The 24218-nt window shown below is 51.2% G+C and overlaps 1 protein-coding gene across 1 annotated transcript; it reads left to right on the plus strand.

The window, feature by feature from the left end:
- Positions 1–10979: 10979 nt before the first annotated feature.
- Positions 10980–14880, plus strand: KRT36 (keratin 36). The gene is made up of 7 exons (XM_055579919.1): positions 10980–11429; positions 12321–12403; positions 12654–12810; positions 13361–13522; positions 13623–13748; positions 13916–14136; positions 14542–14880. Exons 1-7 carry the CDS (start codon positions 10980–10982, stop codon positions 14711–14713), a joined length of 1371 nt encoding a protein of 456 aa, XP_055435894.1. The 3' UTR covers positions 14714–14880.
- The last annotated feature ends 9338 nt before the right edge of the window (positions 14881–24218 follow it).

Genomic DNA, 24218 nt, shown 5'->3' on the forward strand with positions numbered 1-24218 from the left:
TTGGATGGAGGAATGAGAGCTGAATGAAGATAGGCTCTGGGAGATAAAGAGGTAGGCAAGCACTCTGTCCTGCAGGCATGAGGAAGGGGCTTGGACCAGAGGAGATACTCAAAGCTGAGCCCTGTCGCTGGTGCAGGGGCCCCTGGGGTCCATATCCCAGGTTTGCTGGGCTTGGAGCAGTCCCTCTCCCCGAGACCCAGACAGGGATATATGGGGCAGCCTCTTCCTTTTCTGAGCCAGTGCTGGGTGGTCTGGTGGGCTGTGGGGTTAGTTGTCCACGTGAAACAGTGAAATGAGCTGGACGCTGGGCCTGGTAGGGGCTCTGGCCTGACCCTTTCATCCAGACCCCAGGGAGGAGACTGAGAAGCTGGGCTCCATCCAAGGAACTCTGTGGCCAATCAGAAATCCTGAGGAAGCTCAGAGGCAGGTCGGGGGAGGGGGCTTGAAGGGAGGGGGCGTGAAGGGAGGGGGAGGGGTGTTACTGTCAAAGCTGACTCCAGAGCCTTCCTGAGCTGGACACGAATAGTCACCCCAGGGCTCTGGCCTGAGATGTGGGAGAGGCTTGGGGGTGTAAGTGTGCTAAGTCCCTTCAGTCGTGTCTGAGTCTGTGTGACTCTATGGACTGTAACCCGCCAGGCTCTTCTGTCCATGGGGATTCTCCAGGCAATAATAGTGGAAAGATTTGCTGTGCCTTCCTCTAGGGGATTCCTGACCCAGGGATTGAACCTGTGTCTCTTACATCTGCCTGCATTGGCAGGCAGATTCTTTACCACTGAGACGTGGGAGAGGCTTGGGGGAGGGGAGGGCAACCTGCTCTTTGTATCCAGGACTCATTTCATCCCCTCAGTCATTTGTATGGGGTGACCACTCAAGGGAGGTCAGTTTTATCAGGTCTGCTTGGTTGATACTGATCCTTCCAGGGATTGGCCAGGTGCCCACCTGCCCCATCGCTCCCCCAGGCTCACACCCTGCTTCCCAGAGCTGTGGCTGTGAGGAACAGCCCTATCCATGAAGGCTGACTAACCTCTGTGTCAGTGATTGGCAGTGAACACAGTTAATACAAAAGATGCCAAAACAGAGAGGATGCTAATAAAGGAGAAAGTAATAATGTGTCCAGCATTTGTCTAAGGCACCTTTTTAACCTTTTATTTTGTTTCATCTTTACAAAAACCTGAGTTGGCCCAATTGTACCCATTTTATACATCTGAAGACTGAGGCTCAGACTGGTTAAGGGACCTACTCAGCAGGGTATCTGGGATCCATGTTCCAACATGCTTTCTGAGACTAGGGCTGACCCTTTGTTAAAGTCAAGCGCTCAGGTCTGGAATCTGGGGCAGAAACCAAACTCTCACCTAAGCCCCAACACTTAGGGGTCAAAGATGTCTCGTGGAACATGCCCATGGCATCCCAGTGCCTCAGAGTTCGGAAAGGATGCACCTCCCCATGGTGGTGATGCACAAAGGTGGCTAATTGCTGCATGACTCTAGGCTGTACAGTCACATCCCCAGCGAGAGGTGCCTCCCTCTCCCAAAGGCTCTGCCCTGGGTGGAGGGACCAGTGCACTTCTGCCCTCCCTAATACCTTGCACTCCCTAATGGGGTTGTGCATCCTGCCTGGGCCCTGCAGGGGGCAGGCTCACTCCAGAAAGCTGGTCATGCCACTTTGGCCACTGGCTGGGACACAGAGTGGAGGGTCAGGGCACTTGGCCTGATCCCAGCATGAGACCTTATCCATTCTCTACCCTTTGTGGAGCAGTTGGCCAGCAGGGCATGGCTGAGGGCAGAGCTGCAGCCCCGAGACCCTTGGGTGCGCATTGTCCCTCTGTTTGGGAGGGTAGCCTTGAGGCTCCACAGAAGACGCTGAATATGAGATAAGGGTGTCCAGGGCTTCCTAGCAAGGGGAGTCTCACTTGACGGAAGTGGGAGAAGAGATGTCATGGGAGGGCTGTGGGAGTGTGATGATGCCCTGTCCTAGCTTCCCCATGTCAATGGCTGGTCCCTTCTTTCCTCCTGGTCAGTGCATCTCGGGATGGCTGGGACCTGCCGCCTGCTGGAAGGTGTTCCTGAGGGCTGGAGTGGAGAAGGGTATGCAGGATGCATCACTCTGAGCAGCTTGTCTGGGGGGAGGGGCTCTCAAATTGCTGAGCACACATCAGACTTCTCATCTTCCTGCAGAGCTTGGGAAGGATCAGATGGGTGGGCACCTGTTGGTGGGGGGAGGGTTCGGGGGAGTTGGCAAAGAGCTGATATTCACTCTTTTGGCCCATTTTTATGAACAACCATAATAACTCTGTGGCTTCTTTGATCTGAGGATCTCAGATGAGTTTGAAAGTAGAACCCCCAGTATAAAGCTTGGTTAATTACGGCCTGGAGCCCACAGTCTGTTTTGCAGACACGCTGTTAGCAGGAAGAGAGTGAGGCCGGCTGCACATCAGCCCCTGTAAATGCAGACGCTGGAATCCAATCAAACAGGGTGTTTGAGGAATTCGCTTTGTGGGCCAGTTAAGTGGTATCTGAATCAAGGGGACGCAGGAGACTGCGGTACCAGCATCTCTCCCATTGGGTCTGGCCCTATGTCTCCCACAAACCACAGATTCTCTAAGGACTTCAGGGAGAGCAGTGACAGCTCTGGAATTCTCCATAAAAGCTGGGTGGGGGGAGTTAGGGACTGAGTGGATTTGAGCAAGAGACTCTGGACTCTTCCGGACAGGAGCGGTCAGCCAGTGCGGCCATGCAGGAAGAGCTGGCCCGTGGGCAAGATGGAAGCGGCCTAGGATGCGGAAGGCAGAGCTTGGTGTGAGAGAACTGGAGAGGTATGGCTTAAGATCGGGGTCAGGGAGGCTCTCTGAGCCTCCCACAGGGCAAGAGCAATTTGGAGCAGATTCCTAGACAATTGTTAAAACCATATTTCAGGGCAAGAGAAAGTACTTTTGTATTTTGGGTGAGATGCGAGTTCCAACATGAGACCCTGTCCAGTCTCCAGCCCTCAGGGAGGCAGGTGGGCAGCAGGGAGTCTGAAGGCAGAGCTGCAGCCCTGAGACCCCCTTGGGTGCTTGCTGTCCCTCTGTTTTGGGGGGCAGCCTTAAGGGTCCACAGAAGACCCTGAGTATGAGATGAGGGTGTCTGGGGCTGTTCCAGGGTGATTCTGGGCCTGGTAACAGGATTGGGTCCTGGCCCAATGGGGATTCAGAATCACCCTCAGAGCAGCATGTTGGGACGTTGGGTGCCCGGGAGCCTGGCAGAGCCCTAACTCTGGGAGGAACCAAGAGTCACCTCGCCTGCTCTCCTGAGACCCCTAGCACGGGCTCTGGGCCCTGGAGAGGGGCGGCCAGGGGGTGGGGATGACCTCCATAGTCACTGATCGTGTGCACTGAGTCTGGTGAGGCCTGGAGACAGCAGGGGGTATGTACAAGTTTGGGGCACAGGCTGGGGGAGCAGGAACTGATCTTAGAGAGGGACTGAGCAGAGAGGGACTTGCCAAATCTTGCTGAGGAAGGTCTGAGTCATCTGGCTGAAGGCAGTTGCCATCAGGTGGAATGTCACTGAGGTGGCCATGAGGGAGAAGAGACACCATAGCTCTCCTCTTCTGAGTCCTGCTCACCAGGCTGGTGAAGGCAAAAATGGCAGCCACTGAGATTGGGGTACAAAGGAGAGAAAGTCATGATTTTCCAGGGGAAGCTGGATATGTCTGTTCCTGAGACCAGCCAGTCATGGTGACAAGTCACAGGCGGAGGAGGGAAGGAACAGCTGTGTTTTGTTGGGCCAAAGTTCTCCACCAGTGATGCTTCCTTATGGAGGATTACCAGAGAAAATGCAGGACGCCTAGTTAAACTGGAATTGTAAATACACATGAATAATGTTTTAGTATAAGCATGTCTTAACTGTCGCATGTATTTTTATTTGCTGAATCTAGCAACCCTACCCTCAGCAGACTTGCTAACTGCCCTGAGTCTTCCACCATCAAAACCAAAGAGGCAAGACCTTTCTCTGATTCTTTGGACAAATTAAATTGGTGGCTCAAAATGTCATAATTGAAGGTTTCCCCCCCTCTCTCATAATGCTTCCTCCAGCTTTGTGGACCTGTCCCTGCCTGTCTGTACTAGAATCTAACATCAGCTGGCGGCAGATTTGGCAGGAGCTTTTGATGTGGTTACTTGACACAGAATATATAGTCACCCTGCTTTTCAGGGAGGAGCCGGGAATCCTGAGTACTTGGTCGCTGGAACAAATTCTTTGTTCCAAGGAAAAAGCACTTGCTTTGCAGGGGATGAGATCAGTGGGGGTGTCCCTGTTTCTGATTGGGTTCTGGGTAGGGGTCTAAAGAGGTGAACACACGGACCAGGTCAGCCTGTTTTAGATGCCTCTTATGGTGGGAAATTTGTAGGACTTGCATGTGTGGATGCCAAAGATGGGATAGGGAGCGGGAGAAAACCAGGAAGATGAAGCCTAGGCCACCAGGACACTCTAAGAAAGTCACTGGCCTTTTTGAATGGTCTCATTCCCCCTTGCTGCCCAGTGAGCTGGCTGTCCACGTGGTCCACTGTTCTGCTTCTGCTATTGCCGCTGGAGCATTGCGGGCCCTGGCACTTCTGACACCAGCTCAGAGGAGCAGAGGTCCTTGGGCACACTGTGACAGGTGGTGCCTTCTGCGTCAAAGGGACAGGTCAGAGCTGGGTAGAGGAGACTCAGGCTTGATTTCTTGGGTCTCTGCCCACAGAGAACCTTAGCTTTCAAATGGAGGCTCATTTGAGGGTGGAGATCTCTTCTCACCAAAGAAGGAGCCACGACTAAACCATTGGTTTTGAACTTGGTGCTGTCCAAGGTGGGCTTGGGGAAAGTGGAGGCGTTTTCTGTTCCCACAGCAGCATCTTGCCTCTTCCCCTTGCCCCCCAGACTAGGGTCATGGTGGTCAGGGAGCATCCTGTCAGCTCTGTAGCCCCCAAGCTGGCCTTGTGCCTGCAGTAGTGGGTCAGGGGGCTTTTAGGAGTTTCTAGAGCAGAGCTTCCCTGGTAGCTCAGCTCGTAAAGAATCTGCCTGCAATGCCGGAGACCTTGGTTCGAGTCCCTGGGTTGGGAAGATCTCCTGGAGAAGGGACAGGCTACCCACTCCAGTGTTCTTGGGCTTCCCTGGTGGCTCAGATGGTAAAGAATCTACCTGCAATGAGGGAGACCTGGGTTCGATCCCTGGGTTGGTAAGATCCCAGGAGGAGGGCATGGCAACCCACTGCAGTGTTCTTGCCTGAAGAATCCCCATGGACAGAGAAGCCTGGTGGACTACATACAGTCCATGGGGTCACAAAGAGTCGGACACGACTGGGCAACTAAATACAGCATACAGTGTAGAGGTCAGAGACCAGAGAGTCCTGAACACAGAATAGGACTCCTGTTGCTCTGGACACAGTCTCAGCCACAATCTCTCTCTCTCTTTAGTTTCTTTTTTTGGATGCACTGTGGGGCATCTGCAGTTCCCTCACCAGGGATTGAAATCCTGCCCCTTGCAGTGGAAGCACGGAGTCCTAACCATTGGACTGCCAGGGAATTCCCACAGCCCTAACCTCTTTAGGCAGCTGTCTTTCCTTGCACAGCTGGGCTTGGCCTCTGATCAATATTCTATGAAACCAGAGTGAGTGGTTTGTGCCCTGGAAATAGCGTTCATCTGAGCCTCAGACCACATGGGATATAAGAAGAGTTTTGATCTCTTAAAATCTGTGAAGTGAATTCCTGTGTATCAAGCATGTTTCAATTTAGTTATCACAATTCTGTGAATATGGCATTATGAGCTTCATTCACCTTTTAGGAAAATGGAGGCTCAAAGGAATTAAGGAGCTTGAATCATGGTCTGGCTGAGCCCAGGCCCAGGACTGCTGCTGTTCAGCCTGACTCCCTTCTTCTGCGAAGTCAAGGCTCGGTTGGCTTCATTAGCCAGCAACGTCACTTCAGCCTGGACATGCTGGGATGCCTGGCAGACGTCCCAGTGACACTGCACCTCTGAATGGGCCCTTCTGGCTACCATCCTGGGAGGTGGGTTTGTTGCCTCTGCCTGTGAAGGGAGGCTGGGAGGAAGCCACGCCGTTGTGCTCTCCTGGTTTGCAGGTGTTTCGGGGTGGTGAAGAATGGCAGGAAGGAAAAGTTCCTACCAAACTGAAAAGGCATTTTGAGACCAAAAAACGAGGCAGGCAGCTCCATGTAATCAATGGATCGGTTTATAACAGGGTAACTTACTCACAGCTTGGGATGGGGCTGACAGCCATCTGGAAGCATCTGCAGCTATATTCCATACCACTGAGGGGCCATTGGACAATTTTATAGTTTACTTAGGGCATGGGTGGAGGTGCTCAGAGACAGAATGGGCATGCCTAAATCAAGATTTATGAATGGGTAACGTCTTATGGATGCTGGGAATAGGTTTTCATCATTGAGGTCACCTGGTTCAAATGATTATTAAACAGTAGCTATTAGCTACAAAGTCCTTGACCACAGAGAAGTGATTTAGTGTCCACTGCAGCCCTGGGTAGGGTCAGCAGAAGGACAGGAGGAACTGTAAGGGCTCAAGATGGCATCAGTTATGTTCATAGGCATAGAGAAGACCTGGAGGCAAAGTGAGACTGAGGTCCATGCAGGCTTGCAAAGAAGAGAAAATCCAATTGTGTTATGGGCTGAACCTCTGTAACTTGTCTTTGTTCTGTGATCAGTGACAGAGAGGGGACAGTGGCTGGTGAATGAGTCACAGACATGTCCAGATGACTCTTGGCTGGCTCCATAGGAAACACTCCTCGATACCTACACTGCCTGAGATGAAGGGTCTTGAGTTCACGTTGTCCAGGCTCTTCCTGTTCAGATTGGGGCTCTGGAGCCCAGAGAGTTTGAGGCAGAGCTCAATCTGGAGTCCAGGCTCCCTGACACTTAGCCCAGTCAATTTTCAGAAACTGATTAATAATGTTGTGATAGTTCCAGGTGAACACAAAGGGACTCAGCCATACATACACTTGTATCCATTCTCCCCTAAACTCCCCTCCCATCCAGGCTGCCGCATAACATTGAGCAGAGTTCCATGTGCTATACAGTAGGTCCTTGTCCGTTATCCATTTTAAATATAGCACTGTGTACATGTCCATCCCAAACTCCCTAACTATCCTTTGCCCCACCAGCAACGGTAAGTTTGTTCTCTAAGTCTGTGAGTCTGTTTCTGTTTTGTAAATAAGTTCATTTGTATCATTTCTTTTTAGATTCCACATATCAGTTCAGTTCAGTTCATTTCAGTCGCTCAGTTGTGTCCGACTTTGCGACCCCATGAATTGCAGCACGCCAGGCCTCCCTGTCCATCACCAACTCCTGGAGTTCACCCAAACCCATGTCCATCGAGTCGGTGATGCCATCCAGCCATCTCATCCTCTGTTGTCCCCTTCTCCTCCCGCCCTCAATCTTTCCCAGCATCAGGGTCTTTTCAAATGAGTCAGCTCTTTGCATCAGGTGGCCAAAGTATTGGAGTTTCAGTTTCAGCATCAGTCCTTCATAGGGGGTGTTATACGCTATTTCTCCTTCTCTGTTTGACTTACTTTTCTCAGTATGACAATCTCTAGGTCGATCCATGCTGCTGCAAATGGCCTTATTTCATTCTATTTAATTAGCCAGTGTATTTTTGATTCAGGTTGGAAAGGATAGTCTCAGCATAGAACCTTATTTTGAAATAACACTTGGTGCCCGGGCACACCTGATGTACTTAACACTGTGCAGCTGGATTTTCTCCAGGGCTGGGCCACCATGGGAAGGGGTGAGCTGAAGTGGCTTCAGGAGATGAACAGACCTGTGAGTCCCGGGTTCTCTCCTCTGATACAGGAAGAACATTTTTTCCAGCGGGGCCTCAATCCATCCTGTGATGGTCCAGACTTCTGAGGTGAAAGAGAGCAGAGGAGTTCCTCCCATGAGACCCCTTCCACACTTGCTTCTGAGAGGTGTCCTTGCTGCCTGCACCATGGAGAAAGGCAGGCGACTAAGGGCTTCCAAAAGACTTTCTCTGGGCAGCTTGTCACCCACTCCAGGAGAGGTCCGTGCCACCTCTCGCTGCCCTGGAGACACCTGCCTGGACTCTGGCCCACAGTGGCCCTCTGGATGGGGACACAGCCAGAACAGCAGAAACCTGCTCATTCAATTGTCCTGAGAAAAACCTAGAATCAGCTTCAGATATGGATTGCACAGTGGAGGGATTAAAAACAAACACATGAGAACATTGACTTCAGATGTCCAGCAGACAGAGATCCCAGTCAGAGATGAGCTATGTAGGGGCAGGGGAGCAGCCGCCTTCTGGACAAGCATACTGTGTCACAAATGAGGTAAGTAGAGTTATGCGTGCATCAAGGACCTGCCTGAACGGGCCCTACGGTGACAGCCAGACTCTGCACTCGTCGTCTTAGAAGACAAAGGAGGGGCTGCCAGGAGGTCTGGTCACAGCCTCAGTCCCTGTCCTAATAGTCCAGTGGGTGTCAATTGGGAGCAGATTTTCCATCAGGAGACGTTGGGCAGTGTCGGGAGAGTTTCCGATTGTCATGACTTGGGGGGGGGTTGCTACTGGCATCTGCCCAGGGATGCCGCTAACACTGTATGGTGCACAGGAGGCCCCCACACTAGGAATCATGTAGTCTATGATGTCCACAGTGCTGAGCTTGAGAAACCCTGAGACAGCCCATCCTGGGCCCTGCAGGGAAGGTGGGCAGCCCGAAGGCACCACTGCTGGGCAGTCGAGCTCTGGAGGCCTGCTGCTCCTGCTGTCTCTCCCAGGATGGGCTGGGAGCCCATCAGGTGGCTCTTGGGCATCCCATCTGGGTATCCACTGGACCAGGCAAGAATGTGCACCACAGCCAACCCTCCTGAGTAATTTCAGAGAGAAGCTTATAAAGTGTTTTAAGAGGCTGGTAAATTACAAGTTCAGACGCATATAAATGCTTCTATAAACGCCAGCCTTGCCGTGTGTGTCTGTGTGGACAAAAAGTGAGCAGGTTGCTCAAGCCTTGGGAAAACCCATGTTGAGGGTGGAAGACTGAATTTACCTTTGTTCCTTAATCCTCAGGTCTCCTCTTGGGTTGCTTAACTCTCTGTAGTGTCTCATCTAATCCTCTTATTCCTTCTCTGTCCAAAGGGTCTGCATGGACCATTTCTGTACCCCGTTTAGGCACCAGTAAGTCTTAAAACTCAACATTCAGAAAACTAAGATCATGGCATCTGGTCCCATCACTGCATGGCAAATAGATGGGAAAACAATGGAACCAGTAAGAGACTTTATTTTGGGGAGCTCCAAAATCACTGCAGATGATGACTGCAGCCATGAAATTAAGAGACGCTTGTTCCTTGGAAGATAAGCTATGAACAATCTAGACAGCATATTAAAAAGCAGAGACATTACTTTGCCAACAAAGGCCCGTCTAGTCAAAGCTATGGTTTTTCCAGTAGTCAGGTATGGATGTGAGAGTTGGACCATAAAGAAAGCTGAGTGCCAAAGAATTGATGCTTTTGAACCGTGGTGTTGGAGAAAACTCTCAAAAGTCCCTTGGACTGCAAGGAGATCAAACCAGTCAATCCTAAAGGAAATCAGTCCTGAATATTCCTTGGAAGGACTGATGCTGAAGCTGAAACTCCAATACTTTGGCCACCTGATGCAGAGAAGTAACTCATTGGAAAAGACCCTGATGCTGGGAAAGATTGAAGGTGGGAGGAGAAGGGGATGACAGAAGATGTGATGGTTGGATGGCATTACTGACTCGATGGACATGAGTTTGAGGAAGATCCAGAAGTTGGTGAAGGACAGGGAAGCCTGGCATGCTGCAGCCCATGGGGTTGCAAAGAGCTGGACATGACTGAGTGACTGAACTGAACTGAGGGCAGGGGTGGGGGTGGGGCTGGGGCAAGGGGACTGCCCAGGGTCCTGATTATTCTACCTTCTTAGGTTCAGGGAACTAGGGCCCGCAAAAGAAACTGCCCTTCAAAGCAGCTCCACCTGAGGGCTGCCAGCCACAGCCACAAACCATCGTCAAAGACTGTCCTCTTAGCCCAACCAACATTTCTACAGCACCCGAGGTGTTTCAAACCATATTTACTTCTGCCCTGGTTTCGACCCTCCTTGGATCTGCATGAAGCAGGCCCGTGAGGACACTGAGGATGTCCAGGATGGAGTGATGTGCTCAGCATCACAGGACAGATCAACAGCAGAGCCGGAGTTTGAACCTAGGTCTTCCATCCCCAAATTCTGGGTGCCTGAACTTGATCTTGGTTGTGTTGGAGAAGCAATGGGACAAGAATGTGGGATTTGGGGTCCCAGAGCCCTGGTTTCAGATCCTTTGTACTCACTACCTGTTCATCTCAAGCAAGCTTTCTCTTTCTTTCCTTTTTCCTTCCTTCCTTTCTTTCAACCATTCTGAGCCTCAGTTTCCTCACTGGTAAAACGGAGATGATACTGGCCATCTCCCAGGACTGTTGTGAGGTGTCCATGAAATGACTATAAGCCTGGCACATGATAGGTGTTCTGTGAATTTTACTTCCCTTTTCTCCCTTCTTAGCATCCCTGAGGTGAGCAGCTATGAGGGGTAGGGGTAGTGGTCAGAGGTGACAAGTGAGCAGCCTGGGCACCTGGAAGAAGGCTCACAGAGAGGGCAGATACCAAATGTCATTCGTGAGGCCACTCCCAATTTATGGGATCTGGTGCAAGGACTTTAAAGAGGCAATAAAATTCATATTCTACCAGGAAATGACGACAGCTGAGAGTCCTGACTTAGCAAATGAAATTCTACATTCTTTTTAATTTTTACAAGCTAAGGGATTTTGGATGGGTAGCAAAAAATCACATTCTAATGAGATTCTCCTGGAATAGGAATGGGCTTTCCCAAGTTTAAGATGGCAACACCCCACAGACAGTGTATATAAATGCCTCAGAGAGGCCATGAGAGCCAGAACCTGAGCTCCTTGCTAAGCTGCAACCTTCTCTGCTAGCATCATGGCCTCCCAGCTCTGCTCCCCGATCTTCTCCTCTGGGTCCATCAGGGGCCACTGTGGTGCCACCAGCGGCATCTCTCGGGTGTCCTGTGTCCGCTCCGTGGGCTCCTGCAGGGGGCCCAGCCTTGCTGGGTCAGCCTCCTCTGTCAGGCTGGGCCTCTCCAGCCTTGGGAGCTGCTTGCCTGGTTCCTTCCTGTCCTCTGGGTTCCATTCCTCTGGCTTTGCCGGGGCCGGGGGCTGGTTCTGCGAGGGCTCCTTCAATGGCAACGAGAAGGAGACCATGCAGTTCCTGAACGATCGCCTGGCTAGCTACCTGGAGAAGGTGCGGCAGCTGGAGCGGGAGAATGCGGAGCTGGAGAGCCGCATCCGCGAGTGGTACGAGTCTCAGGCCCCGTACATCTGCCCTGACTACCAGTGCTACTTCAAGACCATTGAGGAGCTCCAGCAGAAGGTACCTGGGGCCTGGCCCCACCCCAGCCCAGCCACCCAGACCCTGGGAGCGGTCTGTCTCATCCCACTGCAGATGAGGTTGTAGCTCTCAGAGGATCTCTCTCCCATTAGGGCCAGCTTTTCTCTCTAGGGGTTTGGTTTCTTGGGGGACCCAGACCTCTCTCTGCTTGTAAACTCCCCTCCTTTCCAGCCAGTCTCAGCTATAGGAAGAGCAATCACACACACCATGTCCTTACTGGACACAAGCTCTGCGCCTAATGCCTTCCCTTCCTTTTGTTTGTGTATTCCTCATCTTGGAGAGATGGACATTATTGGTTCCATCTAACAGATGTGGAAGTTGAATTTTAGGGAGGTTCGGGCACTTTCTCAAGATACCATAGTCTGTCGGTGTTGGATGTGGAATCTGAATCCAGGTTGGCCTGGTTCTCTCTGCTCACCTTGTGTGACCCACTGTGCCTTTGGGGCTGCAGGTGTCAGGGCTGATGGCCACTGTGATGTCCCTCCTGGAACTGTTGTTGCTGATCATTCGTTAAGTCATGTCCAACTCTTTGCAACCCCATGGACTATAGCACACCAGGATTCCCTGGCCTTCACTATCTCCTGGAGTTTGCTCAAACTCATGTCCATTGAATTGGTGATGCCATTCAACCATACCCAACCATCTCATCCTCTGTCGTCCCCTTCTCCTCCTGTTCTCAATCTTTCCCAGCATCAGGGTCTTTTCTAATGACTTTCCAGGACTGACACTCCCTCTATATCTAGGCTCAGAGCTCAGGGCTGGAAATGCCAAAGGTACTTAGAAATATGGCCTCTGAAAGCTGGACTGTTCCCTCCCACCTGCCCCCACACTGCTGGGCCTTCCCCAGCTCATAGGATGGCCCTGGTTCCCCAGATCCTGCTAACCAAGGCTGACAACGCCAGGCTGGTCCTGCAAATTGACAACGCCAAGCTGGCTGCCGACGACTTCCGGACCAAGTGAGTGGCCTGATCTGGGAAGGCAGTTCTATGCGGCTCCCTTGCCTCTGTCCTCTGCCCCTGGGAGCTGGTAAAGTAAGAGTGAGGCCAGATGCAGCTGTAAGTGGGAAGTGTGGCATCAGTTCTAGATCCTTTCTGGGTCAAGGGAGAGAACCACAGTGATGCTGACCCCAAGCAGCTGGACAACAACGTGGCGGGCCCTGCCTGTGAGTGGCCTTGCCGCAGACTCAGCAGGGCTCTGTGTGTGCAGGTACGAGACGGAGCTGGGCATGCGGCAGCTGGTGGAGGCCGACACCAATGGCCTGCGCCGGATCCTGGATGAGCTGACCCTGTGCAAGGCTGACCTGGAGATGCAGGTGGAGTCTCTGAAGGAGGAGCTGATATGTCTCAAGAAGAACCATGAGGAGGTGAGGCTGGTCTCACATAGCCTCCTAATTATTCCCACCCAGCAGGGAGCCATTACTGACCCTTGGGTGTAACAACGGTGACAACCACTTCCACAGTAACCCCAGCTGACATTTACTGATGGCCCACCGTGTGCCAAGAACTCTACAAAGCACTTTGTATTTCATTCTTGTTTCATGTCATCTTCACAATTATTCCAGGAGGTAAATACTATTACAAGCTCCATTTTATAGATGAGGAAACTGAGGCACAGAAAGGTTGAGTCACTTGTCTAAGGTCACGTGGATCCCACACTCCTGGGCATGATACTAAATCTCCATTTGGAGGGTAGTGCCTGATAATGATTCTACTTACCTGGTATTTGCATCATCTTCCAAATTCTCCAAGGAGGCAGGTCAGGGTGCGTGAGGAGGCTGAAGCCCAGAGAAGTTAAGCATCCTGTTTAATGTCACACAGCTGACAACCGAAGGAGGAGGCTTTTTACCCAGGTCAGTCAAACTCGCATCCAACATCCTTGTGACAACCTTATGCCATCTTGCCTGCTCTCTGCAGGAAGTCAATACACTCCGATGCCAGCTTGGTGACCGGCTGAATGTGGAGGTGGATGCTGCTCCCCCGGTGGACCTCAACAAGATCCTGGATGAGATGAGATGCCAGTATGAGACCCTAGTGGAGAATAACCGCAGAGATGTAGAGGCCTGGTTCAACACCCAGGTGGGCCAGGCCGGTCCTGGACAAGCTTGTGGGGTGGGGTCACCCTTGACAGTGGCTTCACTTGCTCTGACCATGCTCTGGGTCCTCTCACGCTTTTCAGACCGAGGAGTTGAACCAGCAGGTGGTGTCCAGTTCGGAGCAGCTGCAGTGCTGCCAGACAGAGATCATCGAGCTGAGACGCAACGTCAACGCCCTGGAGATCGAGCTGCAGGCTCAGCACAGCATGGTGAGTGGCCCCTGCCTGAGGGGCTGGCCATGCTCGTGGCAGGTGCCCCAATCCACCAGCCTTGGTTATCACGGGTGGTGATCACTAGTGGTATGGAGATACCCAGGGCTGTGGGTCTCTAGGGGCGATTCCCTCCCATTGGCAGTGCTTCCTCTTTCCCTTTGCAGCGAAATTCCCTAGAATCCACCCTGGCAGAGACTGAGGCCCGCTATAGCTCCCAGCTGGCCCAGATGCAGGGCCTGATCGGCAATGTGGAGGCTCAGCTGGCCGAGATACGCTGCGACCTGGAGCGGCAGAACCAGGAGTACCAGGTGCTGCTGGATGTCAAGGCCCGGCTGGAGTCAGAGATTGCCACCTACCGCCGCCTGCTCGAGGGAGAAGACTGCAAGTGAGTGGCCGTGGGTCACGGGGGTCCAGGCTTGGGGAAAAGGCTCACCTGGACCCAACGCTGAGTACCACGGTGAGGGCATCAGTCCTGAAGTGGTTATTGTGCAGATGAAGGGGGGGGCGGGGCTCGATCACAGCCTCTGGAGAGACATTTCTTCTAGCCCTGGGCTTTAAGCATTTGCAGGGGGACAAGCTGGCTCCACTTACCGTACTTCTCCATCCATTGGTTTTGGCTGGGAGTTTCTGATCTTTGTCTATGCAGCCCTCAAGGGATTTCAGAGAGGCACCGTCTGCGCCATTTGTCGTGGTCTCCCACCCATCTCACTTGACCCTCATGTATGTTTGACATGCCAGTCAGTTCAACGGCCAATGCCAAACATGCCTTGACATGATCTTATTTCCTCAGGCTGCCTGCCCATCCTTGTGCCACGGAATGCAAGCCTGCTGTTAGAGTTCCTTACGTCTCAAGCGGTCCCTGTGCTCCGGCCCCCCAGCTCAGCACCCAGATCCGCACCATCACGGAGGAGATCAGAGATGGGAAGATCATTTCTTCCAGGGAGCACGTGCAGCCGCTGTAACCAGGCAGGTCCTGGCCCACAGGAAGGAGGACACCCCTGTGGGTCCCGGCTCTAAATGACCCCCACCTCTCCTTCCCTAGAGGGACTCCCCGCTCAGCAGATTTTTCTACCAAAAAACTTCTTAGATTGTGTTTCTGGCTTTGACTGCTTTTATGCCGTGTAAAACTAAGCTTCCCTGGAAATTTACCCAATAAAGTGTGTTCTCTTGGCATAGAAATCTCGCCTCTGTCTATTCCCTGTGGTTAGTTAGTGGGGTGTTTGATCGAAGCTTGTTGCAAAAGTGTGGATTTTGGTTTTGGGTCTGTTTCTTCTGGCTCTGAGTGGTAAGAAGTGACAGGGTGATCCAAAATATTTCATAACAGGGATACCTGGGACCTTGGTCCCAGAGAACAGACACTGACCCAGTCCGGATGGCTGCTGGCCATAACCTACAGAGTTGGGCCTGCCCATGGGGACCACCTGAGGTGACCCCAGAAGAGGTCAAGGCACCCAGGGCTGTCCTCACTAGCCCTGCCCGGTCTGGTGGTTTTCTCTTCCCTTCAGTTTATCCTCCCTTGTCCAGCTTCTGCTGTCACCCTGCTGGCTACCCCCAGGCCTAACACTGGGGATAGTTTGGGGGGTGCCACCCAGAGAGGCAAACTTCAAGCAGACAGCCTGGGTCAGCCAGTGACAGAGGGGAGTCGGGTGAGCTGGGAGATGCAGGTGAGAGGGCTGGGAGAATCCAAGTTCCTAACACTGGACACAGGGCTGTAGTAAAGTGGGGAAGAGAGGGTGGTAAGACGCAGAGCAGCGGGGAGGAAGCCAGACTTCACTTGGAGCAGAGGTCAAAGAGCCCTGGATTCCGCTGGCTGAACCATGCTCGTATGGGCAATCAGGTCTAATAGTGCCAGACTCTGGATGGCCCTCTGATCAGAAAAGTACAACCTGGAGCAGTCTGAGAGCCCCCTGCCTCCTTTGTCCCTGTGACTCCTTCTTCCTTTGAGAACATAAGCCCAGAGAAGGCAGTGACTTGCCCTAGGTCACACAGCAGTGAGTGGCAGGGACCAGGCCATCGCTTAGCTATTCTGAGTCTAATCAGGTGTTCCTCCCAGCCCACCGGTTCTCTGTCTCTGTCTCCTCCCTTCCTCACCCCCCACCTGACCTCCTTCCCTCTCTTCTCTGCCTCTGGGCTCTTACTTGAGCCCAAGATTCATGGGAAAAAACTGGTCCTGCTCTCTGTCACAGGTGTGCGTAGCCTCTTAGTCATGTCTGACTCTTTGTGACCCCATGGACTGTAGCCCACCAATCTCCCCTGTCCATGGGGATTCTCCACGCAAGAATACTGGAGGGGGTTGCCATGCCCTCCTCCAGGGGGTCTTACCCACCCAGATCAAACCCAGGTCTCCCTTGCAGGCAGATTCTTCACCGTCCGAGCCACCAGGGAAGCCCATGTCGCCAGGCATTAGTTGCTAAACATCCTTCTTTGACCTGCTGGACAAGCCACAGGTGCTTCAAATATCTCCTGGACTTTGGGTGAAGACGTTCTCAGGAGAACCGGAGCAGCTGGCACGGAGCCTGGTTGTGAGCCCTAGCCATGTCACGTGACCTCTCTGGTCCCGCATCTTTGTAAAGGAGCTGTGGGAGACTCCAATGTGTGCACAGCGCCTGGGAAGTGGTAGCTCCAAGTGCTGGTGTTAAATGAAGAGAGTTTCCCAGGCTGAGAGTAGGGGCTTGGAAACCCTACGGTGTGGGCTTGATTACACAGTGGGACATCGATGGGGCCAACACTGCCGGCCAGCAGCACCCTAAGAGCTGGACCGCGAACCCAGTGGGCTCAGCTTCAGACCCCAACTCTGCCCAGGGCTCAGGTGATGAGAGGTGGGTAGCCGGGCATGCTCAGAGAGGGCACCACACCCTTGTGTGCTGCTTCATAGAAATAGCCAGGAGACGGGAGTGGGCTGAACCTCCATTCCTGCCATGGCTCCAGCTGCCTGGCTCCTGCATGGAAGCGGTAGACAGACTGTGCAGGCTTGTGACCTGATGAATAATCATGCTGTCAACTCCTCGAACCACACAGTGTGTGCCCTGTTTATGCAAACTCTACAGTTTGTATTTTCACAGCCTCATCACATGCATTCAGATGGCCTGCGTGTCAGGGGTGCTTTACTTATGTAGCTTTGTCTAACATTTTATCAAATTGTTCAGAGCATCTGTGTTGGTTAAGGAACCCCTGCTCTCAACCTCACATGCACACCCATTACTGAGTCCAGTGTACCTCTCCAGCCGTTCACACTAAAGTTCAATGCTGTTTGGAGTGGGTATTCGCACAGCAAGTGGCAGACTCAGGATCCCTTCTCAAGTGTTTTCCATCAATGGAGAGACGACAGAAAGTCTTACATTTGATCAAATTTCTCAAGAGTGAATATAAAACTTCATTTCAAGGCATCTGATCTTGTTTGCACTTTCTAGCTATGACATCTGGCTGGCTTTCTCATTCACATGTACTCAGATCAATTAATCTATCGACAGATAAGTACTGAGCACCCTGTGCATGGAAGATGCTACTACAGGAGTTTATGCCAGGTAAGCTGGGGTGGGAGAAGCAGCTGGACCAAACAGTGGTTAATGGGCACTATTTGCTAGTTACTGATGTTCCCGCTGTGAAGATACCACCCATGCACTGCCACACAGCTTCAGAGATGGCAGGTGTGGGTGAGGGGCTGGTTTTCAGGTTCTTAGGAGCAGGGAGGTCATTAAGAGCTGGGGAGTCCAGGGAAGGCTTTAGAAGAGATTCAGAATTGATCAGGAACCCTGAAGGATGGGCAGCAGTAGCAGGAAGGAGGGAAAAGGGCATTTGAGGACATGGCCAAGTGTCTTCATGGTGTGTGCTGGGGACAGCACAGACTCCAACTGAGCAGGGTGCAAAAGTCCTGTAGAGAAAGTTATTAGGGTACTTGCTAAAGAATCATTAGCTCTTGCTAGTGAGGTTCTAAGTAATTATTTTGTTGTATTAAAAAGAATGCTAAGAAAAATGGAACTAGATCATAATAATTTCATAGCTTTAAAAAATTGCTGCTCAAAAGATAACATGCACCCCAATGTTCATTGCCACACTATTTCCACAGCCAGGACATGGAAGCAACCTAAATGTACATTGACGGAGGAATGAATAAAGAAGATGTGGTACATATATACAATGGAATACTACTCAGCCATAAAAAGGAATGAAGTTGGGCCATTTGCAAAGGTGTAGATGGACCTAGAGACAGTCATACAGGATAAAGTAAGTCAGAAAAAGAAATACAAATATCGTATATTCATGCATATATGTGAAATCTAGAAAAACAGTACAGATGAACTTATCTGCAAAGCAGAAATAAAGTCATGGACGTAGAGGACAAGCAAATGGATGTCAAAGGGGGAAGGGGAGATAGGATGGATTGGGAGATTGGGATTGGCATACATACACCACTATGTGAATAATAGATTAATGAGAACTGATGGAGAAGGAAATAGCAACCCACTCCAGTGCTCTTGCCTGGAGAGTCCCTTGGACAGAGGAGCCTGGTGGGCTACAGTCCATGGGGTCACAGTGTTGGACAGAACTGAGCGACTGACACACACACAGTGAGAACTGATTGTATAGCACAGTGAACTCTATGGTGACCTGAAACGGCAACCCACTCCAGTATTCTTGTCTGGAGAATCCAATAGACAGAGGAGCCTGGCAGGCTACAGTCCATGGGGTCGCAAAAATTGCATACGACTTAGGGTCTAAACCACCAAATGGGAAAGAAATCCAAGGAAGAGGGGATATATGTGTATGTGCAGCTGATTCACTTTGCTGTATGGCAGAAATTCACACAATATAGTAAAGCAATTATCAGATCAGATCAGATCAGATCAATCGCTCAGTCATGTCCGACTCTTTGCGACCCCATGAATCGCAGCACGCCAGGCCTCCCTGTCCATCACCAACTCCCAGAGTTCACTCAGACTCATGTCCATCGAGTCAGTGATACCATCCAGCCATCTCATCCTCTGTCGTCCCCTTTTCCTCCTGCCCCCAATCCCTCCCAGCATCAGAGTCTTTTCCAATGAGTCAACTCTTCGCATGAGGTGGCCAAAGTACTGGAGTTTCAGCTTTAGCATCATTCCTTCCAAAGAAATCCCAGGGCTGATCTCCTTCAGAATGGACTGGTTGGATCTCCTTGCAGTCCAAGGGACTCTCAAGAGTCTTCTCCAACACCACAGTTCAAAAGCATCAATTCTTTGGTGCTCAGCCTTCTTCACAGTCCAACTCTCACATCCATACAAGACCACAGGAAAAACCATAGCCTTGACTAGATGAACCTTTGTTGGTAAAGTAATGTCTCTGCTTTTGAATATGCTATCTAGGTTGGTCATAACTTTCCTTCCAAGGAGTAAGCATCTTTTAATTTCATGGCTGCAGTCACCATCTGCAGTGATTCTGGAGCCCAGAAAAATAAAGTCTGACACTGTTTCCACTGTTTCCCCATCTATTTCCCATGAAGTGATGGGACCGGATGCCATGATCTTCGTCTTCTGAATGTTGAGCTTTAAGCCAACTTTTTCACTCTCCACTTTCACGTTCATCAAGAGGCTTTTTAGTTCTCCATCACTTTCTGCCATAAGGGTGGTGTCATCTGCATATCTGAGGTTATTGATATTTCTCCTGGCAATCTTGATTCCAGCTTGTGTTTCTTCCAGTCCAGCATTTCTCATGATGTACTCTGCATATAAGTTAAATAAACAGGGTGACAGTATACAGCCTTGATGAACTCCTTTTCCTATTTGGAACCAGTCTGTTGTTCCATGTCCAGTTCTAACTGTTGCTTCTTGACCTGCATACAAATTTCTCAAGAGGCAGATCAGTTGGTCTGGTATTCCCATCTCTTTCAGAATTTTCCACAGTTTATTGTGATCCACACAGTCAAAGGCTTTGGCATAGTTAATAAAGCAAAAATAGATGTTTTTCTGGAACTCTCTTGCTTTTTCCATGATCCAGCGATTATACTGCAATCAAATCAAAACAAAACAAAAATATTGCAGCTCAAGGCATCCCATAACAAGGTGGAAGAGAAGGGGGTTGCTGGGTGAACAATGTAAAAACACTTTTCCTTATACAAATATTTACTGATATGTTTTATAAAATTATCTAAAAACACCGATCAAGAATTCTTAGCCACAGCTTTGGCACTGGGTTGGCTTATGGGCCTGCCTCCCTCTGGCTTTTGGCTGAGACAACACTTTGCTCTTTGCTGAAGGGCTGGTCACCCTGGGCAGGTGCTGCACCTCCACAGGAATGCTTGATCTCTCGCCATCCTGAGCCTCAGTTTCCCCATCTGTCAGAGTAGGGATAGTAAGGCTGACTCTGGAAGTATCCTTCACTCCCTGTTCTCTACTCACTTTTTCTCTTCTTCTTCTTTCTCTCCCTTTCTATGTTCCCTTCCTCTCAAAAAAAAAAAAATTCTTTCTTTGCTTCCTTATTTAGCACAATTCACCAAACAGAAAGCATCCATCCATCCATTTGCTATGAAACATCTGGAAGCCCAGTGCTTGACACTATGGAGGTTTCATGAGAAGTATGAGGTCAGCCTTGGCCTCCAAGTGCTTATGGTCTCCCTAGGCAGAGAGGGTTGGAACATGAAACAATTAGACGATATCAATGAAAGTGGAAACAGTGACAGATTTTATTTCTTGGGCTCCAAAATCACTTTGGACAGTGACTGAAGCCATAAAATTAAAAGATGCTTGCTCCTTGGAAGAAAAGCAACGACAAACCTAGACAGTGTATTAAAAAGCAGAGACATCACTTTGCTGACAAAGGTCTGTCTAGTTAGAGCTATGGTTTTCCAGTAGTCATGTACCGATATGAGAGTCAGACCATAAAGAAGGCTGAGAGCTGAAAGTGGTACTGGAGAGGACTCTTGAGAATCTCTTGGACAGCAAGGAGATCAAACCAGTCAATCCTAAAGGATATCAACCCTGGATATTCATTGGAAAGACTGATTCTGATTCTGAAACTGAAGCTCCAATACTTTGGCCACTTGATGCGAAGAGCTGACTCATTGGAAAAGACCCCAATGCTGAGAAAGAGTGAGGGCAAGAGGAAAAGGGGGCAACAGAGGGTGAGATGGCTGGATGTCCTAAGTGACTCAATGGACATGAGTTTGAGCAAGCTCCGGGAGATAGTGAAGGATAGGGAAGGCTGGCGTGCTGTAGTCCATGGGGTCACAAAGAGTTGGACATGACTTAGCGACTGAACAGCAACAAGTGAATGGAGGGCTAGTGGGTCAACCACTGGCCACTGCCTTGGGCAATCAGAGCCGGGAGGCACTGTGGGGCTGGGGTAAGGGGTGGGCTCTAGGGGGAAGGTCAGGCTGGGGCTGGGTCCCCAGTGGCAATGGGGTGGGCCTCCGTCTGGAGCCAGAAGGCTTGGACTTCAGTCTCCCTGGGAAAAAGACTGTATTAATGTTGGCAAGCAACCCCTGCCCTGGAAGTCAGTGTCTTCCTGTGTTGCAGGGTGTGTGGGGGCCTTAAAGGAAAGATGCCCCTGGAATGCCTGTACAAATGCTAGTTTGCAGCTGCTTACCAGCTGTGGGACCTCAGGTCAGCTCCTGGAACATTCCAAGCCTCAGTTTACTCAACTGCCAAAGGGGGATATTAGTGATGCCATCTCATGAGGCTGTTGAGAGGTTGAGCAAAGAGAGTTTGGTGAACGATGGCTGGTCCCTTTAGCCTCATTAATAACAGGGCTGGCTGGGCAAAGGAACCCTTTCCAGGCAGCACAGCTGTGGGGCCCTGCCCGGGAAGCCATGTGGCCCTTAAGCTGTGTAAACAGCCTGAGGGTTCCCAGGCCTTGGCGGCTGTAGCTTCTCTGGGTCCTGTGGCTCCAGGGTGGCCTTCGCTGAGCCAGAGCACGTCCTCAGGAGGTTGGGGCTTAGGAGGGCTTGGGTGGGGCCTTATACCCCCATGGGTGGGAAAGGCAAACACCCAAGGAGGTGCAGCCAGGCTTCCAGCTCAGCTGTGTCCTTTGCACTGGAGCATGGATTTCTAAGCAGGAGAGGCTAGGGCAGCCAATGGGATCCTGGGGTTGTGCCGGGCGGGTGCTGGTCACACCAGGCCCCTGGGTATGGGAAGGGCACAGTGACTCATGGGAGCTCTACATCTGAGGGCCCCAAACTCATACACCTGGCCCATGGGATGGTGGCCTGTGTCCTCAGAACCTGTCCATACTCCCCCATGACATGAGCTTAGCATCACTGGTCTGAGGACAAGACTGCACCCACGTGGGGACTGGCAGTCATAGCAGCTGCTGTCACTGAGAACCTACTATGCGCAGGGACTGTTCTAGTTCTTTAAACTCATGTAGTCCTGACAGCAGCCCTAGGAAGTCAGTATATTATTCTCCTCCCATTTCACAGGGAAGGAAACAGAGAGGTGGAGAGAAGTGAAGGCAAGCGATTGGGGATGTGGTGGGGCCGGGATCTGAACCCACAGGATTTACATATAACCTCAATGCTGTGCTGCTTCTCCTGGGACAACAGAGGCTGCTGACCATCCAGTGAAGGCCACTCCATTCTGTCCTTTCCATTCTGCATGAGCCTGACCATGTCCAATAGCTAGTTCTAGAGCAGAGGTGCAGGCGGGCAGTGTAGTGGAGAGGGCTCAGCCGGACTCAGATCGGCAGCTTGGCTTTGTAGCTGGAGGCCTTCGGGTGAGCCCTAATTAACTCTGGGTCTTGGTTTTCACAGCTTCAAGATGATACACTGGGGCTCACAAGGCAATGTGAGGACTAACGCAGAGCTTGGCTGATGGTCGCTCTCCTGAATTGAAGTGATGCAGCAGCAGCAGCAGCAGCAGAAGATTGAGTCGGCTTTTCACGTGGCTCAGTGGTAAAGAATCCACCTGGAAATACAAGAGATGCTGGTTTGATCCCTGGGTTGGGAAGATCCCCTGGAGAGGGTAACGGCAATCCACTCTAGTGTTCTTGCTTGGGAAATCCCCATGGACAGAGGAGCCTGGTGGGCTATAGTAGGTGGGGTTGCAAAAAGAGTTGAACACAACTGAGCGACTAAACAATAATAAGAAGAGTGAGCAGGAACCAAGACGGCAGGGCCACCCAGAAGGCAAGTCCTACAGAGCTCTTCCTGATACTCCCAAACTGATTCAGTTCCTGGTCCCTCTTATGGGTCTCTCTTGCTTACAGATCGGACCTGCTGAAAAGTAACCCACTCTTGTCAAGCTCTCAGCATCAGTCCAGACAACTATGAAATGAAATGAAGTGCAAGTCGCTCAGTCATGTCCGACCCTTTGCGACCCCATGGACTATACAGCTTATGGAATTCTCTAGGCCAGAATACTGGAGTGGGTAGCCTTTCCCTTCCCCAGGGGATCTTCTCAACCCAGGGATCAAACCCAGGTCTCCTGCATTGCAGGCAGATTCTTTACCAGCTGAGCCACCAGGTAAGCCCAAGAATACTGGATGGGTAGCCTACCCCTTCTCCAGGGGATCTTCTCAACCCAGGAATTGAATCGGGGTCTCCTGCATCACAGGCAGATTCTTTACCAACTGAGCTATCAGGGAAACAGACAACTATAGCAGAGATAAAACCAATAGTCAAGCTCTATGCGCTTCTGAGGGGGCTGTGAACAAGACCGCTCCCCTGTCCCCAGGCAACCAGAAGAGAAGCCTTCTCCATTATTTACCCAGGGCCTGGAGAGGCATACCTTCCTACACATGGGAGGTGTCACCACAGGCAGGTGCTCAGTTAGCCGACCTTTAGTGGTTTGGGCTAGCACTGAGGCTACACAACTGGAGGAGATTTCCTGACAAGAAAGGGAGCAGGGATGTGTTTCTCAAGGCTCTGCTGTATCTGGGGTGACCATTTGTCCCATTTTCCCCAGGATTAAGGGGTTCCTGGGACATGGGACTTTATCACAGAAACCAGAACAATCCTGGAGAAACTGGGAGAGTTGGTCACCAGAGTCATATTTCCCAGCCCATTCTAGAGCCTTCTGTGTCTCCCTAGGCACTAGGTCCCCATCTTTCTGCAACCATCAGGCTTACTCGTCCATCTCCCAGGAGCCAGCCTGAGACCTCCTGTATGCCCTAGGGCTCATCAAAGGAGATGCTGCTGGAGAAAGTTGAGAGAGTGGCTGGACTCCCACACCTCTGGACGCTGATGACAGGCTTCTTTGAAGAACAGATGAAGACTTGGTCCTCCGGGGGACATGGGGAGTTGGAGATGAGTCTTGACGTAGCCCCCGGTCCAACAGGGCTGTTTTTTTTTTTTATGAGGCCGGGAAATGTTCATGGGAAGCTAAACATGAGGTTAATGAGGGGTTCTGATGGAAAGTGGTATTAACTTTAACAAGGAGAAAACACTTTGTAAAGAACAACGCCCATTGGGGTGGAGATATAAACCTGAGCATAAGAAGCTGCTTCTCTGTGTCAGGGGGTTTCCGGGCTCGAAGCTCCATCACGTGTGCTGTCCAAGTC

This window comes from Bubalus kerabau, chromosome 4 (genome assembly GCF_029407905.1).
Source record: "Bubalus kerabau isolate K-KA32 ecotype Philippines breed swamp buffalo chromosome 4, PCC_UOA_SB_1v2, whole genome shotgun sequence".
In the NCBI taxonomy this organism is placed as follows: domain Eukaryota; kingdom Metazoa; phylum Chordata; class Mammalia; order Artiodactyla; family Bovidae; genus Bubalus; species Bubalus kerabau.

What these genes read in the sequence shown, in the direction of transcription:
- KRT36 (XM_055579919.1), top strand. Translation starts at nt 10,980, where the DNA reads ATGGCCTCCCAGCTCTGCTCCCCGATCTTCTCCTCTGGGTCCATCAGG. An exon ending in GCCGACGACTTCCGGACCAA is followed by an intron (nt 12,404 to 12,653) that starts GTGAGTGGCCTG and finishes CTGTGTGTGCAG; the next exon opens with GTACGAGACGGAGCTGGGCA. An exon ending in CTCGAGGGAGAAGACTGCAA is followed by an intron (nt 14,137 to 14,541) that starts GTGAGTGGCCGT and finishes TTATTTCCTCAG; the next exon opens with GCTGCCTGCCCATCCTTGTG.